Source organism: Gadus chalcogrammus, chromosome 22 (assembly GCF_026213295.1).
Source record: "Gadus chalcogrammus isolate NIFS_2021 chromosome 22, NIFS_Gcha_1.0, whole genome shotgun sequence".
Lineage (NCBI taxonomy): Eukaryota > Metazoa > Chordata > Actinopteri > Gadiformes > Gadidae > Gadus > Gadus chalcogrammus.
In genome coordinates this window covers 17,410,859-17,425,703 of record NC_079433.1, presented here as the reverse complement: position 1 = coordinate 17,425,703, position 14,845 = coordinate 17,410,859, and the positions used below count along the sequence as shown (strand labels likewise).

General features: G+C 46.9%; 2 protein-coding genes across 4 annotated transcripts in view; both read right to left on the bottom strand.

Moving 5' to 3' along the window:
* Nucleotides 1–3,545, bottom strand: part of kcnk9 (potassium channel, subfamily K, member 9) — a 26,062-nt gene extending 22,517 nt beyond the window's left edge. Inside the window, exon 1 of the mRNA XM_056582530.1 lies at nucleotides 3,263–3,545. Within this exon, the coding sequence (XP_056438505.1) occupies nucleotides 3,263–3,545 (283 nt within the window). The remainder of the gene's footprint in view (nucleotides 1–3,262) is intronic.
* A 7,877-nt stretch (nucleotides 3,546–11,422) lies between these two features.
* Nucleotides 11,423–14,845, bottom strand: part of trappc9 (trafficking protein particle complex subunit 9) — a 141,724-nt gene continuing 138,301 nt past the window's right edge. For all 3 annotated transcript variants that reach the window (XM_056582525.1, XM_056582528.1, XM_056582527.1), the window contains 2 exons: nucleotides 13,253–13,476; nucleotides 11,423–12,152 (listed from right to left, as the gene is read on the bottom strand). In XM_056582525.1, coding sequence (XP_056438500.1) covers nucleotides 11,964–12,152; nucleotides 13,253–13,476 — 413 coding nt within the window. In that variant the 3' untranslated portion in view covers nucleotides 11,423–11,963. The remainder of the gene's footprint in view (nucleotides 12,153–13,252; nucleotides 13,477–14,845) is intronic.

The window sequence follows — 14,845 nt, the reverse complement described above, 5'->3', positions numbered from 1 at the left end:
AGAGAGAGAGAGAGAGAGAGAGAGAGAGAGAGAGAGAGAGAGAGAGAGAGAGAGAGAGAGAGAGAATGAATGAGAGAGAGAATGAATGCGACACAATGGACAGCCAAAGTGGTCAGCTCGAGTCCAAAAACCTGCATTGCCAAAGCCATCTGCCCCCTTCTATCGGACCCGAGAGGACAGGAACAAATGACACAGCAGTACAGCACCGTCGAATGGAACGCACATCCTAGATACTTATAGTTACACATGGTCCAGCTTAAAGTGAGATTTAAGAGCATAATTTGAGGATTCCTTAGTCAGCTGTCAGCTATCAGATGCTGTGAGAACATCTCTAACTAGCTGACCACCTGATTCCTTACGAGTAAGTTTAGATTTTAATGCGCTCCCGCATTATTTCTGACCAATACGGGCGTCTTTTCCCTGATTGGTTTCGGGGAATACATCTCACCTGTCAATCAAAGATGCGTTATAATGCATCGATTCTCAATCGAGGATGAGCATCGGGAGTGAGGGAGCGGAGAGAGAGGGAAGGTTTTATTGTTTATTGTTTAGTTTCAAAACCTCGCTCTCTTCGGCTTCCTCTCTGTGAAACTCTCACATCGTAGCCGCTTAACGGCGTCACGCAGCGTCACACGGGCAGAATCACCGGTCCCGCGGTACTAGGTAAACACACTGCGTGTTTGTTTTGTCTGGCAGTTTAGTCGGCTGTTGGCTGAGGAGATCGGCATGGCAACCCTTGCGCTTTCACTCTTGAGCGCTCCGGTTGGTTAAAAGCAGCGGCCCCGGCACCTGCAGAACGGGCCCATAGGGACCGGCCCCCACACACTTGTCCGGGCTCAAGCCGCTGCCTGCCGATGCAGTGCGTCGCTGCTCAGGCCCAGCTGTGCAGCGGGTCCACTCGGCCCCGCAAGTGTTCCTCGGCCCCGCAAGGGAGGGTCATGAAATAATGATTGGAAATAAAACACACAAACACACTCACACACACACTTTTGTGTGAGGCTGTTTAATGCTGTGTGACCATATATATATATATATATAAATATATATGTGTGTGTGTGTGTGTGTGTGTGTGTGTGTGTGTGTGTGTGTGTGTGTGTGTGTGTGTGTGTGTGTGTGTGTGTGTGTGTGTGTGTGTGTGTGTGTGTGTGTGTGTGTGTGTGTGTGTGTGTGTGTGTGTTATGTATATATAAATAAATATAAATAGATGGATGGAGTGACAGACTGATAGATCGGTGGAGAAACTGATAAATAGATGAATTCCAACATGGCCACAACCCACCAAGGTCTAGAGGCAAGAAGAAGAAAATCCTTAAAATCACACACAGTATACACTGTATGTCCATTACAATGAGACTGATGTCTTCAAATGTTGGCAAAGATAGTTATATCCTAATCTGTGTTTTTTCTTGTAAATGTACAATCATTTTCCACTCCTCCCGATGACTGTGGGGGTATGGAAGGGGGAGGGGGGAGGCAGATGACACACTCAGTCAATCAACCTCTTGAGCATCAACAACAGCATGATGCTTGTAGCCGTACACACAACAAGGTAGAAAGGCCCACTGTAACCCAGCCAGTCATGGGCTGCTCGGACGTTGATGTGAGGAGTGAACACACACACACACACACACTGTAAATACACAACATCAGTGCTACAGTGGTGTCATCTACTTCAACAAATAAATTGAACGTGAGCACAGTAGTTGCCTGTTATAGTCATTCTATAACAGTTATAGTTTTCCTAATAGGCCATATTCCAACTGTTGCTTAGTTATTCTCTCTCTGACTCTCTGACTCTCTGACTCTCTCTCTCTCTCTCTCTCTCTCTCTCTCTCTCTCTCTCTCTCTCTCTCTCTCTCTCTCTCTCTCTCTCTCTCTCTCCCCCCTCTCTCTCTCACATGATATTTCCAACTGACTCTACTCAATGCTCTTTTATGCACAGTACCGTTGGGTTTTTGTTGTGCTGTGTTCTGTGTGTGTGTGTGTGTGTGTGTGTGTGTGTGTGTGTGTGAATTTTTGTTGTGCTGTTTGTGTATGTCTGTGTGTTTTTGTATGTGTGTGTTTTTGTATGTTTGTGTGTGTGTGTGTGTGTGTGTGTGTGTGTGTGTGTGTGTGTGTGTGTGTGTGTGTGTGTGTGTGTGTGTGTGTGTGTGTGTGTGTGTGTGTGTGTGTGTGTGTGTGTGTGTGTGTGTGTGCGCGCGCGCAAACACCTGTGTTCATACATTGACACATGAAACGCACGCAAATCTCCACAGCTTGAGAGGAGCTGTCCCTTCAGCACCACGCGGCGAACCGAGCAACACACCACGGGCCGTCACTTTGAAGCCACAGCTTCTGCGATGGAAATATCACACCGTAAAATGACTATCAGGAGACCCACGTTGAGTGTATCTAGTATCCCTTATATCCTGGCCACTACGATTCTAAATCAATCAGTAGCAATTGTTCCGCACTGTGTCCTTGCTTCAAACTTTTAAAGGTCGGGAGGCTTGTTATCTTGTTAAAAGTAATATATATTTCACAAAATAATTTGCAGGTGGTTGCATTACCAGGTCCAGAAGTTACTTATTTTTAATATATATATATATATATATATATATATATATATATATATATATATATATATATATATATATATATTCAATATGCTTCTTGCAATATTGACTTGAGTTGCGACGGCTCTGCATGCTCCACTCATGGTCCCGCGTGCAGAGCGCCGGGGCGCAGGGCCTCCAACACTCTGCCTCATCCAACGGGATTACGCAAGCCTCACAGTGGAAGTTGGAAGTGTAGGCGTGCATAAGCAGATGTTCTCCGGTCACGTTTCAACACAACAGTCAAAGACCAAGCAGCGAAATAACAAAGAATAATATGACGATTTCCTCTTTTTTTGTTCTCAGGGTAAGGCCACTTGTTGGATCCAAAAACGGGTCATATATCCCAGTTAGGCTTCGTCTAGAACAACATGCACCTTGGTTGCTCATCAGAAGTACACCATCAACCCGCTCCTGGTTTATTATTGCACTAACAGCTGGCGCTATAATAAACTCTGCCCCTCCATAGGGGCCTGAGCTGCTGCTGCAGCAACACGTTGTTGGGTAACTTTGCCCCGGCTCTTGTTCCGTTTGGCACTCAGTGAGCATGAAACACAACACCACACAGTAACACACGCTTACTGCACTGGCTTGACCTTAACCCCCCCCCCACACCCCCCCCCCACACCCCCACACCCCCCCTTGACATGATCCCCTGAGGGACTCACCTATCGTGGTGATCACCGTGATCGCGAAGTAAAAGGAGCCGGCGAACTTCCACTGCACCCCGGCGCGGTGCGGTTCTGCCTCCATGATGATGGTCTCCAGCTGGCGGTAATCCTCGTCGCTGATATTGTACTTGCCCTGGAGCCGCTTCTCCTCCGCCTCCAGTTGCTCCTTCTCCCGCATCTCGTACTCGGACTCCAGGGCGTCGAACACCGCGGCGCCCACCAGCAGGTAGGTGAACGTGCAGACGATCAGGGACAACGTCCGCACGTTCTGCCGCTTCATGGCCACCGGGAACCGGCGAGTGAGAGGCGCATGTCCCCTCAGCTCTCCCGGGAAGCGGACGCAGCAGTCGGGGAAAAGTCGGCGGCGTCTGGAGGTGCACACGCAGGCTGCTTCTGCCGCTGGTGATGGTGGTGGTTGTGCGTACTTCTGTTGGTGCTGGAGGAGACGGTGATGGTGGTGTGTCTGGAGTCTGGTGTGGTGGTCGAGGTAGTAGCAGCAGGGGTCGGGGTGCTCCGGATTCGGGGACAGACACAACAGGCTGCTGGAGCGTCTGGACCACGAGCCCTGCAGAAGAGAGACCCTGCGCACAACCTGCCCAAACCAAGTCCCCCCTGCGCGAAGTGCCATCAACAAGAGGTTCCCTCGGTCCCCGTTCCCTCGGTGGTTAGCCGCCTTCCAGTGCCCAGGAATGATTGACCAAAAGCTGGGGATAAAAAATTAGATCCAGCTTCTGTTATGGTTTAGTTGGATGCACGTGCTCTGCAATTTATTTGCGTGTCAGGTGCAACGAAGCCGTGGATGGGAAGGAAAAGACCCTCCGAGTGGAAAAGACCCTCCGAGTGGTAAAGACCCTCCGAGCGGAAAAGCGTTTCTCCGCGCGTGTCCCAGTCTCAAGTTTCACAAGACCCTGTTGAATATATCCGAGAGGTCCGGCTGGTCGTGCTGCATGGCATCCATTGTCTCAAGACACACACTCATCGGAACTTATCTCCCTCTCTCTCTCTCTGAGATCGGGAAGCGTCCCTCGCCGAGGGGTCGTCATCTCGGACCGCGAACCGCTGAGTGGACGGGAAGACGTGAGCGTTACCGGGAAACCGGGAAGAAGAAGGGTACTCAGGAGGCAGGTTCCACTCACACTCCCTTATCTTTCCCTTTTTCCTTCTGTTACAACTTCATATTTTTCAGGTCAATCCAACACGAACGCTGCTCCGACAGTTCCCCTGATCCCCAGATGTTCACTGTGACTTCATATTGAAACATCCCATCAGTACACTTCACCTGTAGATGTCGTCTCCCCTTCAATTCTGGGCAACATTAAAAAAAGAAGAAAAAAGACTAATCAAAAGGTCATTACGGGGTCCTTTAACGCTCCGCAACCACATTACCCCCCCGGGGCCCGAACCGGACCCTTTAGTCCACGTGTACCCATTGGGTCGCCTGTTGCATGCATGCATGCATGCGTGCGTAAAAATACAAAATAAACGGAGTGTTTCACAGCACGTTCCGGGTGCTGTGGGGGTGGGTGGTCGCTGGTTGCCCCCTGCCTTCTGTATTGTCTCTCTGCGTTAACAAGTTTCACGATGCAACTCACGCGTCCTTGGCGTTATTTTCATCCTTTCTTGATCTCTCTCTCTCTCTCTCTCTCTCTCTCTCTCTCTCTCTCTCTCTCTCTCTCTCTCTCTCTCTCTCTCTCTCTCTCTCTCTCTCTCTCTCTCTCTCTCTCTCTCTCTCTCTCTCCCTGTGTCTCTTTCTCTCTAGCGTTCCTGACTATTTTTGGAAGCACTCACCCTAGCTCGTCACCCGGCAAAATCTGACTGCGTGCCCCCCCTCCCCCATCCCCCCTACCACACACACACACACACACACACACACACACACACACACACACACACACACACACACACACACACACACACACACACACACACACACACACACACACACATTTGGGTCGCTCTCACCCTTCCCTCCTCTCCTACAATGACCACTCCCACTCATTTAGGCATAGAGTTGAATCTGACTCATATGGACACCATTTGAAGCCTCCATACGCGCGCGCGTGTGTGCCTGTGTGTGTGTGTGTGTGTGTGTGTGTGTGTGTGTGTGTGTGTGTGTGTGTGTGTGTGTGTGTGTGTGTGTGTGTGTGTGTGTGTGTGTGTGTGTGTGTGTGTGTGTGTGTGTGTGTCAGTGTGTGTGTGTGGGTGTGTGAAAGCCAGGAGCAGTCTCTTGGCGAGGCGCTGTCCAGGGTGCTGAAGAGGACTGTTGCGCGCCGGGAGCGCGTTTGATCAACGCAAAAATCTAATTCTCGAAGTGACATATTCTGTATATGCCTCGACACAAGCAAACGTGGACTCAAAAGTATGCAATGGAGTTTATTTATTTTTATTTGATTGCGTAAATCATCCGATCAACTGTAACGCATCAACGTTTTTACGCCATTCTCTCGCCATCTCCTCTGTGTCACTGGCGCGTGCCCTGTGCAGCAGCCTCTCTGTTTCATTGAATCCATGAGCTGTTAACGTCATACCACTTCATTTGATTGACGCTCCATACTAAATAATATAATTAAATCGCCAAAATATTATTTTGAAAGAATTAAATAAAAATGGTCCACACCTTTAATGGTGGTTTTTAAAGGAGCTGCAGTATAAACAACGACATTATCATTAGCATTGTCCTACTGTATTTTCAACCAAGCAAGTACATTTTTAAATCCCTGCATTTTTGATTCACTAATTTAAAATGAAAACCCTAATTCCTCAGGTTTAATATATGAGGGGATTAAATAAGCCTATAGTCGATTATTTGCTTAAATGAAGGTGATTTTCCAGGTGAATAATAAAAAGCAAGTAAAATGCAGCGACCGGTTAACATTGATAACCGGGCATGGAGTAAAAGAGTTTAGTCAATTCCCAAGTGTGGCTTCCTTCCCCAATAGAGAGACGCTTAGGTGAATCAATTTACATTGTTGATACGGTTTTCATATTACATCACCCTAAGTCAATCACAGGTGGGTTCCTTTGATATACCAGGGCACAGGACGTAGACTGAACCAGTGACAAGGCGTCTGCTACCTGTTCCCCCGGTACATCAAAGGCTGGGCCATCGTCAGTGTTATGAGCCACACCTGTGTTCCCTCTGTCTGTGTCACCGGGACTCCGATGCAAAGGTCGCTCCTTTTGCATTAGATGACTCACGTGTGACCAACACATGCTACTGCATAACCTCTGAAGGGCTGACAGAGCTACCTGGTCACCTACTGGTTACCTGCTGAGGCCACGCACCTGTCCTCTGTTTGTTGCTGTTGAAGGGAAGGGGCGTTTACAGGGAAGGCACGAAAACTGAACTGTTTGGTGAAGGTGCCCCTTTATCCCCTAGACCCCTCCAGGGCACGGGGGGCGATATGTGTCTCTTTCATGACACAGGCTTGATGGATATGGAGTCGATTATAATATAGAAGTCATATTAAAAAAGACTGCATTAGGAGGCTAATGGTTCTGGCTACTACCTCAACACATAATAATGATATGAACAGAAAAACAGGTTTGCATTCATTTTCTTTGTTTCTTCCTAATCTCAACATTAATAAAGAAAGTAAAAAAGGGGTTGGTTAGCAGAATTCGGGATTTTATGTTTAGGATTAATTTAAAATCAACTGTAGCCAGTTGAACGAGCAAGTAAATTACGCATATGTTAAAACAACCTTGTTTGGAGAGCCTGATAACACACTGCCAACGAGAGGGCATGAGAAAACCCACTCGTTTTCACATCAAAAAATGTGTTTTAGCATATATCCACATTTAGGATAACATCCAACTGTGTACAACAGTCTATTGTTGATGAAACAAAATGCCTATAGCACTACAACATCACTGAACACACACATATTACATGATGTACTCATCAAATGTACTACTATTTGATTTGATATATAAATGGATATATCTGACATGAGGCCTACTTAAGGGAACATATGAGGGAGTAAAGGGCACTGTTCTGCTCAGCCAGAGCCTGTTGGGTCTGCAATGCTATTAGCTGCTACAAGTTAGCCCCTTCACGTGCTAAACATGCCCTGTATGCTGCAGTCTGTCCAGAATACATTTACAAATATGTCTAAATTCCAGTGTCATGAAGCCGCTAGACATTTCAATACCTTTTTTACATGACCGTGAGTTGAATTTACGATACTATTAAGAGTTATATGACCTATCTTAGTTTAAATACAACATCATTGTTGTCCCCTATGAGGTAGGAGGACTTCATAGGGGTCAACAATGACATTGTAATAAAACTAAGATATGTCATATAAGGCTTAAGCCTACTACAACTTATTAAAGGTAGGCAATCTGCTTCCCTAATCAACTGCGTCTGACTCCTTATAGCCTGAGCGCTATATTTAACCTGCGTGCCATAATTAGCCACTCTCTTTCTCACTTCTCCCGCGCTAACTTTCTGCTCAGCCCACGCGCCGCGAGATCGCAGTGCGCTGGTGGAGAGAGAACGCGAGCGGTGGTGAAGTTCAATCATGGCAGCTTCTTGGTTGAGTCGCCATGGTGATGACACAGAGCACGTGTTGGTGGGATTGTAAGCTTTACGATGAGGAGCGGACGCGGTTTGTGGCGACACATAGCTCTTCCTTCCCCGATAGAGACGCTTAGCCTCCTGATGCTTTGGTTTCTTTTCTGTTTTTACATTTGCTTTCACTTTAACAGCATTCTGTTACGTCTTTACTATGATTCACGTCCTTCTTAGTGGACAAGACATGGTGGTCAACAGGATACATTGCTCTTCATGTGTTGTATAGCAAACAGAGTGAGGTCATTTGAGATGTTTTTAATAAATAAAACATAAAAAATAAATGGTGCTGGTTAATCACTGGCTGGCTGATTTCCAGCTGGTTTTAGCTTTCTGAATAATTCCCGGCGTGTACATGACACTCTGGAGTGGGGAGGTGTTACTTTCTGCTATTTTCTGCTCCAGTCTCCTTTTAGATCAGTGTGAGTAGAGATGATGTGCCTCTGATTATCTCCCCAGAATTTTGTTTCAGAACCAGTGTTGTGTAGCAGTTTTTCATGATAAATGTTGTGGTGGGGTTAGAGGGTAGCTTGGATTGTTTTTGCAAGACTTTATTATGCATTGAAGCAGTGTGTTTAATGAGCAGCTACCGACTCCCTTTAAGAAAACACAACTAAAAGGGAAATGGGGATCAAACATTGCTATTTGTTTTCAATTCTGTCCAAATATACAACCTTATTAAGTTTAAACAGAATAGATACAAGAAAATCTACAGCATGAAGCTGAATAGGATTCATTTTGGCCTGGTCGGTTTATAGATAAAAAAAACAGTTCACCCTAAACTCTCAAGGTTAAGTAAAAATGAATCCGTTTTTTTCACTGTGTGTGTGTGTTTATGTGTGTGTGCGTGCATGTGTGTTGCTGCAGATAGCTTTCTTGTTCAGACACATGATTTAGTGTTATTTGCAGGTCATATCCGTTAGGTGACGAAACTACAGCCAAGATCGCAGAAGAGCATTTCTCAGCACCTTTGTCTGGCAAAGTATTATTTTGCACACACACACACACACACACACACACACACACACACACACACACACACACACACACACACAAGCACACTTACACACACAAGCATGGACAAACATCCTCATATAGAGGGAGAGAAGCGCATTCAAACACACACACACAGACCTACCCTCAAGCACCCTCATAGGCACAGAAGATTACACAGAGACACACAGACAGACAGACACACAGACAGACACACAGGCAGACACACAGGCAGACACACAGACAGACACACAGACAGACACACAGCCAGAATCACACTTCTGTCTCTCGGCCAAAACAGATAATAATAATGAAACTTGAATGAAGTTAGCTGAGGTCAGACTGGCCATTTCATGACTCTATAAAAGGCGATAGGATCTAATGTTTCCATAGCACGGGTAGTCTGCCGTCTTCCCTCTCATGTGACCAACAAAGGAGAAGCTGCCTCAATGGCAGAGCTATAAACAGGAAGGAGGGCCTACGGAAAAGAATTAGCGAGCAACTTAATGCCTGATGTTCCTGCGGCAGTGGGGAAGAGCACTAATTGGAAAGGAGTATGTGTGTGTTGATTTTGTGTATTGGATTAATACATGCACATGTGAGGATTGGTATTCCTCCTCATATAGCAAGAACCTGCTCACAGGCAATAGGAATTCATTTGATTATCTGCACACACACACACACACACACACACACACACACACACACACACACACACACACACACACACACACACACACACACACACACACAGAGTCTGTCTTGGCAATAACATAGAGGACAGCTCCCACAAAATCAGCTGCATAATGTAAGTCTTTGTAGAAGATGAGATTAAGATAGGAGTGAAAGTGGATGAGATTTCGTTAAATAACTAATTTAGGAAAGAGAGGTTAGGCTGGATACAAGATTATTTTGCCATGGTACTGTAAACGTGCTCCGTGTTTATTATACTGTTTTATATGTAGGCCAAGTATTGCTTGATTTGGCCTTCATTTTTTAATTAAAAACTCTAAATGTGGAATGTGTCTGAGCCATGTATAATCTGATCTCGATCGACAATCATTCTTTGGTTTTCAGTGGAAACCAAAAATAATAGAAAAAGAATTGCAGGCACATTTGATGTCTCGTTCCTGAAATTAATTGAAAGCCACTTCCATCGCCTTGAAGTAGAATCAAGTCAATCCATCTGGTGAGACTTACATTGCAGGCTCCCATTTAAGTACAAACATTACGATTCTACGATTCTGCACCAGTCGCACTCTGGAATATTTTTGGTGATACTGGAGGCTTGCGTTGAGTCGATTTTGTGAAGTGCTTTTTAAAGAAAATGGGTTACACCAAAGGCATTGGAGGACACTAGGTCAAAGCAGCCAATGAGCCTGACAGAAGGACTAAAAACCTCACAATATCGTTGAGAACAGAGATTATATCTACCGTCTGATCTGGGAACTATCTCCAATCTTCCATGGACATTGTCTTTCATAATGTAGCTTTTTTTTTACCCTAACCCTTTTTAAGCCATGACCCTCCAAAGATCTATAGTGGAAGTTGTGAGAGAAAACACAACTGGGGAGGTATATAGGCCGGCCTTTTTCTGTCCGATAAATCAATGGCATATGCTGGAAAGAATAAGGTCCATTGTATCACATAGGTGATGACATACCATACAAGCATTCATAAAATAAACAGTATTTTGAGCTTCACCTCTCCTCGTGGCATCGTTGGGGCATTATGTCATCCACATACATCATCACCCCTCATCGAGGTCACCAGAGAGGTGTGGTGGGAGTGTATTTTCGTGGTTGCACACCCAATGTTGTCAAGCAGCCCCCCCTATGTCCAAAGCCCCTTCATCTGCAGCCAGCCATCCGTCCATCCATGGCCCACGCTGCCCTCTGTGAGTCAGAGAGAGCACACTGCGTGTATGGGTTTTCTTTGAGTTTTTATGAGCCCCTTTGCTCCTCTGTTGGTGTGCAACGGAGCTGTTTCTGGAGCACGGTTAAGAATAATAAATCACTGCATTTATATATCGTTTGTTTTTCTCCAAAGCACATAACATGGTGAGTAGCGAGGAGATGACAGCTCATCCACCACGTCTGCTGGGAGATGCACACCCTGGTTCCCCCACAACGCTCACCACACACCGGGTATCACCGTGGAGGGAGGAGGAGTGATGGAACTACCCGACTAGAGACGGGGGACGATTAGGGTGGCCATGTTTGTACGAGAGCCAGGCTGGGTGTACGTGCCAGGACACCAGGGTCAGGTCTTCGGTGAGCACGGGGGGGGTCAGGACCTGGGTTTACCGTCTCATCCCGAAGACAAGGCTACTCTTCTGTGGACAGGAGGGCCCGTCTGTGTGCTGGGGCCTAACCCAGGCCAGAGGGATGAGCCGGCCCGTCTGGCCCTACGATCCCTCCTCCAGCGCCATCTGTAACCAGACCCGCCCTGCGCCTCGTACAGGCAAACCAGCGGCGCACAGCAGAAGGCACTGGTTATCTGATATCTAACAATTATAACCTACCTTCAGGGTGGTGGTGGTGGTGGTGGTGGTGGTGGGATTGTGTACTGATATCACATTGATATTGGAAATAAACCAAGGTTTCCTTTATTTATTTTTTCAAGCATTTATTTACAAATTATGCGCCAAGTCCAACAGTTGAGTTATCCTCTGTGGTGAATAATGAGGGTGAATAGTATTTTCATTGCGGTATCCAGTACATTTGGTGGTTTTTCCCGTCTGCCTCCTGAGGAAGTTTTATTGCCCGTGAGCACACTTTCTCCACGGAGAAAGTGTTTTTGCTGATGCAAAAGGGCAATATTACTCATTCAACCCTTATGTAAGACAAAGGTCATTTAGCAAGTGGTTTTGCCTCCAGATAAAACCTCAGCTTAAACCAGTGGAAACAAGCATTCAAGAGGCCCCCGACCTCTGATAAGCAGCGCTCACTCAGGCCCTTCCACTGAAACGACACTAAACACATTTATAGGATTCTTCTTTACGTGTACACACACATCCACACAAGGCAGTATTTACATGGGACTGCCACAACAAGGCTTTTACAGAACATAACCTCATCTAGCGTGCCGCGATGGGCCCCGCCAGCCTCGGGCCCCTGGGGGCCCCCCTCAGGCCCCGGCCTCGGGCGGGGTGTCCAGCGCCTTGATGTGGACGCTGGGCAGGCAGAACCAGGAGAGGGGCAGCTCCCGCCCGCCGCTGCTGCTGGAGTCGTCCTGGAAGCGGATGTTGAGGTAGAAGTCCCCGGTGCACAGGAAGAGCAGCGCGCCCGCGCACACGGCCTTCTCCTGGGGCTTCACCTGGAGGGACGGCACAACACATAGGTCCGCTTAGCTCAGGAGGTGGTGCAGTTTGACTTGTAACCGGAGGGTTGCTGGTTGGATCCCCGGCCCTTCCTAGAGTGTCAATGTGGCTGCGAGCACAACACTTAACCCCCTAACTGCTCCTGATGAGCTGGTCGCCTTGCATGGGTGACTCCGCCGTCGGTGTCTCAATGTGTGTGTTAACCGTAGCTTTGGATAAAAGCGTCTGCTAAATGCCCTAAATCTAAATCTAAACAAGACCACCGCTCATCATCTACTGCCTTATCACGGGGTCCCGATGACAACCGGACCGGGCTAGGGTGGCGAGTGTCGGATGAGGGATTGTTTGGTCAATGTTCGGAGTGACAAACCGTCTGGGGGAGGGGGAACATAGGTGTGGTGAGGCCGAGGTTTTTGATTGGTGGTCTGGTGGCCCTGGGCCATTTGCTTAGATTATAATAACACTACTTTGCTTACTTGTGATAAACATGCCCGGTAACATTCCTTTGGTTTCCCCATGACACCATTAGACAGTAAATGCTTGTCTCCCCCATTGCCCCTCAGACACATATCTTTTTACGGTTACTTCTGTCCATGTCTTGTTGTACTTTGTGTTTTTAGTATTTTTCACGCTTATTTTCTTTTTGTTACTTGTTATTTTTTCTTTGCCCATTCCTTTCCATCTTGAGCAGACTCAGCAAAACAATGCCTGGGGATTACTGCATTATTCTGAATATGAGGGAGAAAATATCTATAAAATATGATATGTCATTACTCCTGCAACTATGTCTCCCACAGGGAGTTCCCCCTATAGGCAAAGTGGTGTATTGCGCTTATGAGGAATTACTCACAGTGACATCATGGAATGAGATATCGACTTTTTACGCATGTTAAGTTAGGTGCCCTCTATGTGCACCTCTTGAACTGCCAATTCATCAAAAATCCCTTCTAGATGTTAGATCAACACATCAAACTTTGTACCATTCCACCGCTGAGATACGGGCACACCAAAAATAAAAAACAATAATTCCAACAATAACAATAGGTTTCCACGGACACGTAATAACAGGAAGTAGACAACAGGCCCCATCACTCACGGCGTCGATGTGGAAGGTGTTGGAGCCGATGAAGGTCACGGCGTCTTGCAGCTCGTGGTTCAGCACCCCGTTCTGGTAGTCCTGGCAGGGGATGGCGGTCAGCGCAAAGGGCCCCACCGGGCCCTGGCTGCGGTTGGTCAGCCTCACCTCCAGCTCCACCGCCTCGCCCACCCGGCACTGGGCCACCACGTCACAGTCACACGGCTTCCCGCTCACCGCCACGTCTGGTTGGTGGGGGGGGGGAAGGGGGAGAGAGAGGTTTGGGAGGATTTTAACTTGTTGTTTGCATAAGGTTAGTACCTTAAGGTTAATAACGCCTTGACCACGTCAATGGAGGCGGACATTGAAACACGTTCCATTTGAAAAGAACAAAAGAGAGAGAGAGAGACAGTCAAGACAGTTTGTTTAAAGAGAGCTTTTCAAAATCAACCAGGGATGACCAAAGTGCTTTGGAGCTTAGGTCAATTAAAATGGCAATTAGAGAGAGAGAAAGAGAGCGAGAGAGAGACAGAGAGAGACAGAGAAATAGACAGAGACAGAAACAGAGACAGAGAGCGAGAATAACCACTTATTGCTATTAAGCAACCTGGGATTAAACAATCCAATCTTATGGTATACCTCTGTATAGCTATACATTTTGACGTTGTTAAATGGTATACCTTTATATATATTTGTCGTTTATGCTAATCTGACGTGCTTTGGCAATGCAAACAACAATGTACATTTCCCATGCTCCCCAAAGAGCCCTTTGAATTGAATTGACCTGACAGAGAGAAAAAGAGAGAGAGAAAGGGGGAGAGATGATAAGACGGAAAAAAGAGGAAGAAAGAGAGAACAACAGAGAGATGAGTGGGAGGGGAAAATAGAGAAAGACTTAGGGAGAGAGACAGAGACGAGTGGGGGAAGGAGAGAGAGAGAGAGAGAGAGAGAGAGAGAGAGAGAGAGAGAAAGAGAGAGAGAGAGAGAGAGAGAGAGAGAGAGAGAGTGAGAGAGACCAGGGTGGGAGGGGGAAAGAGAACAACAGAGCGAGATAGCGAGGGTTACAGGAGCTTGTCCAACCACAGGGAGATTAGCTTGGCTGAACATGCAAATGAGAGATTTGACCAAGCAAACGTCTTAAACCTTGTCTTCAGGACGGTAAACCCAACGTTTTGTCTGATTCGTGTGAAAGACATTTCTGCCTGCGGTTTGCATACTAACAAACGGCTGGTTACATCAATAAAAAACATGCTGACCATTGCACGCAACGTTCATCTCATCGTCCATCTCAACAACGATGCCCAGTCGCCTGGAGCCCCCCTTACCAACACCTGTGTGTGTGTGTGTGTAGGACCTGGTCATACACACACACACACACACACACACACACACACACACACACACACACACACACACACACACACACACACACACACACACACACACACACACACACACACACACACACACACACACACAGACGCGCGCGTAAAGAAAGACTTACACACAAATGTACGCTTTCTCACACAAACACACACCTTCACACACACCGACATGCATACACCTTGCCAGCCAAATTCATTAGTGGCTAATGTGTCACCGCTCGCTATATCC